This window comes from Dipodomys ordii, unplaced genomic scaffold (genome assembly GCF_000151885.1).
Source record: "Dipodomys ordii isolate 6190 unplaced genomic scaffold, Dord_2.0 Scaffold74, whole genome shotgun sequence".
Lineage (NCBI taxonomy): Eukaryota > Metazoa > Chordata > Mammalia > Rodentia > Heteromyidae > Dipodomys > Dipodomys ordii.
The window spans coordinates 1287446-1291215 of record NW_012267290.1 but is presented as its reverse complement, the minus strand read 5'-3'; the positions used below and the strand labels follow the sequence as shown (position 1 = coordinate 1291215).

At 44.0% G+C, this 3770-nt stretch overlaps 1 protein-coding gene across 8 annotated transcripts in view; it reads right to left on the bottom strand.

The window, feature by feature from the left end:
- The window catches only part of Hmbox1 (homeobox containing 1), an 89499-nt gene that overhangs the window by 6415 nt on the left and 79314 nt on the right, over positions 1 to 3770 (bottom strand). For all 8 annotated transcript variants that reach the window (XM_013024274.1, XM_013024271.1, XM_013024272.1 and 5 more), the window contains exon 7: positions 988 to 1070. In XM_013024274.1, coding sequence (XP_012879728.1) covers positions 988 to 1070 — 83 coding nt within the window. The remainder of the gene's footprint in view (positions 1 to 987; positions 1071 to 3770) is intronic.

Sequence of the window (3770 nt, the reverse complement as noted above, 5' to 3'; positions counted from 1 at the left end):
CTTGAGCTACAGCGCCACTTCCGGTTTTCTGGTGGTTTATTGGAGATAAGAGTCTCAGGGTCTCTCCTGCCCGGGCTGGCTGGCTTTGAACCGCGATCCTCAGATCTCAGCCTCCTGAGTAGCTAGGATTACAGGCGTGAGCCACCAGCGCCCAGCAAGACTTGGTAAAGTCTTAATGCTATGGGGTTAAAGGTGTTTTCAAGTTCCTGGATGGCCTTGGGTGGGGACTTTTATGTAAAAAGAGGGCCCAGCTTCATCACACTTAGGTGTGGATGGAACTGGGCCAATCTTCCTACAAGTCTGGTTTCTAGATATGGGAGAAGAGATTCCTACTTAACTGTTACAAGACACCGATGTTTTTTGCATACAGTCTTTAAAACAAAACAACTGGCCAAATAGAAAGCAATTAGAATGGTCTCTGGTAATACAATCTATAAAATATGAAATAATATTTAAGCGTGGAATAAAATACATAGGAAGTATTAAGTCATTCAGTGGTACACACAAGAACAAGACTTCAAATTGATCACCACGCTCTTCCTGGCTAAGCAGGAGCTGTCCCATGTGGGAAGACCGAAGCCAGCTCCAAAGAGCTGTCCTCCAAAAGGAGCATGCACACGCAAGTTAATGACGATGCTTTAAAAAACTATTCCAATCTTCTTATGAATTTCATGAACCAAACTTGTTTAAATAGTTCAAACCTTAAGAGTATTTTTGAATTGATATATTCTTTGTAAATTTTGGAAAAAGCAATCCCTGCATTAAAGAAGCAATCGTTTCAAGTTCTCCAATCTCCCCCGGGGTCACTCCCTCGAACGCCTCCAGTGCGTGTGTGACAGTGACATCCCTGCAAGAAGTGCTTGGGTAGGACAGGCGATGGCTGCACATGGGCGCATTCACACGGGAGGAGCAGGGCCCTCGGGTCCTAAGTGCTTGTGCAACAGGGAGTTCCCGGCAGGGTGGAGCGAGCTGAGCTGGCCTTCTTACCTGGCTTCTGTATAACTGCGTTGCAAGCATTTGCAATTTCTTCTCTCTTTGCTTCGTCTGGGTATTGATTCTCATTGAAATAACTGCAGGGGGACCAATACAGACACATTTTAAAAGAAACTTTTAAATAAACTATTATTAAAATCCCGCTTATTTAAAAATAAGTTCTTTACAATGTAATATTGGAGTGTCTCATCCAGGTTGTGGAACAGAATTTTCTATAAGAGACAAAGGCTCTCTTCTGTGCTGTTCTGTATAATAACTAGTATTCACGCAGCTGCTGAGCACAGGAAATGAGTTTAATGTAAAGAGCAGACTTTTAGCTTTCATTTAACTAATGTACATTTATATAGCTACATGGGACTGGTGGCTGTTATGTGGAACAGCACAGGACTAACTACAGACTGCTGTGCCTCATTAAAAGATGTCATTGATATATACTGAATTTTTTCATATTCATGATTGGTTAAAGTCACACCGTGTTACTGAGGCACCAGTTAACAATAGGGCTATTATTTTTTGGCCATACTGTTTGTAGAAACAAAAATTGGAAATTATCCAATTGCCCATTAACAGGAGAATGGGAGAACGAAGTGTGGACATCCATATTTATACACAGCTATTTAGAAGTAGCTAGAAAAAAATAAGTTAGAGCCCTGTCCACTGACTGGACAGATGTTTATGATGTGTATTATGTGAGAAAAACAATCTGCAGATTAATATGCATGCAAAGTACCACTGTAGAATTTTAAGTGTCTGTCTAGCAGTTTACATGGAGAAAAGCTGAAAGAATATATACATCAGGATGGAAACAGGGAGAGAGGAGTTGAGTGGGCTTGCATTTCTCACATGTGAAAAGTAGATATTTTCCTTATAGCATTTTTTCAAAGTTAGGTTTGCTGGATCTGTCAGATCCATGAGTCTGTGCGGGAAGAGAATGCTTATGATTAGTGCTTTTTCCTGTCATCTATGAGGTTAAAAATAGAAAAAGAATGCTCATGCCTTTGAGCCTACAAACAGGTTTAGGAAAAGAACCTTCATTACATCACACTGTGGTACCTACCCTTCAGGGTGTTTCTCACACTCCCTCCTGCACTGGTAGATATGCCACTCATGGTGAAATTGCCCTCACACCTCTCGCCTCTGCCTCATCTCCACACCTGACTCCTGAAGCCCCTTCCTCTAGCCAGGCTTCTACACAGAAGACATGCCTTCACTGCAGCCCAGCTTCCCACCACTTCTGCTCTAAAATACAAGTCACCCCACAGTGCTCTCCCAGTCTTGTTAATGACACCCTCTACACGGTTTACTGATGTAGACTGTGGTCTGAATACACAGTAACATCTGGGTACTGCCAACTGCTTCATTTACTCAAGACCCATGACAAGCAGACATTACATATTGACTGTGTTTGGCACTGTAAAAACCAGTTTCTGACTTCAAGGAGAGACGTATGTGTCAATGTTCTTATGGTGAAAGGCCACGTGATTGGAGGGCACTGGGGTGTGCCCAGTGTGGTGGGCATGGTCCTGCAAAGACACCTCAGACAAGTGCCATCTGATCTGAGTCTTCAGGACAGGCAGGAGGTAGCAAGGCAGAGAAAGGAAGAGCGTGTTATAAGAAAGGAATAGCACATGCAATGGGAAGATGGTAGACAAAAGTCTTGAGTATTCTGTGCATTGGGTAGAGTTCAGTGTTTCTAACACGGGGTGCATTCAAGGACATGAAGATATCAGTCTGGAAAGGTGAAATGATGGCAATTTTTGATGAGCCTTGTCTGTCCTCTGCAGAGTAAAGACCTGATGCTGGGAATCTGAGAGGTTTCCAAACTACATTTCCCTCTGTGCCCATTCTTGGATCCTAGCTCCACCCAACTCCAGTTCCTGAACCCCACCCATTTTGCTTTTACTTATCATTCCCCCTTCTGACCTCACCTTTCATTTCCTGCCTGAACTTGACAACAAGTGAAATCTACAATGTGCCTGAGAAGAAACCTGGGCTGCTGACCTTTTCCGTGCTTCCACTATACCTGTCCAGCCAATCTCCTACCCTTCAGAAAGAACCTTGCATTTTTCTCCCATACTTCTCTCAGGGTACCAAGTGTTTCTGGACAAAGTCATAAAATAGGGCCAGTTGGTTCCTTTACAACTTCTTGCTCTTCAGTCGGAACTGGGCCCTCACCTGTGGTGTGAATTCTTTCAGACCTTATCTTTCAGCCCTATTTACCCGAAACCTCTGCACTTTGATGTCCCAAACCCTGAAACCTACCACTGTTACTTTTGTTGTTGTTGTTGTTGGTTGTGGGGCCTGAACTCTGGGCCTGGGCGCTATCCCTGGGCTCTTCAGCTCAAGGCTAGTGCTCTACTACTTGAGCCACAGCACCACTTCCGGCTTTTTGTGCTTATGTGGTGCTGAGGAATGGAACCCAGGGCCTCAGGCATAGGCAAGCACTCTACCACTGAGCCACCTTCCCAACCCGTTACTCTTTTTGATTATGACTTTGCCTTCTATTTGCCAAAATGGATGTTATTTAATATCAGTGGGCTTCATCTTTTAGCTTTCCAACTTCCTTCACCATGTAGTATCTATCAAGTGATAGAATGCTAGCTACAAGCAAGAAACCCCACCGAGAGCACAAGGCCTTGAATTCAAGCCCCAGAACTGGTACACACACAGACACAGACACAGACACAGACACACACACACGGCCTTGAATTCAAGCCCCAGAACTGGTGTACACACACACACACACACACACACACACACACACACACACACACACA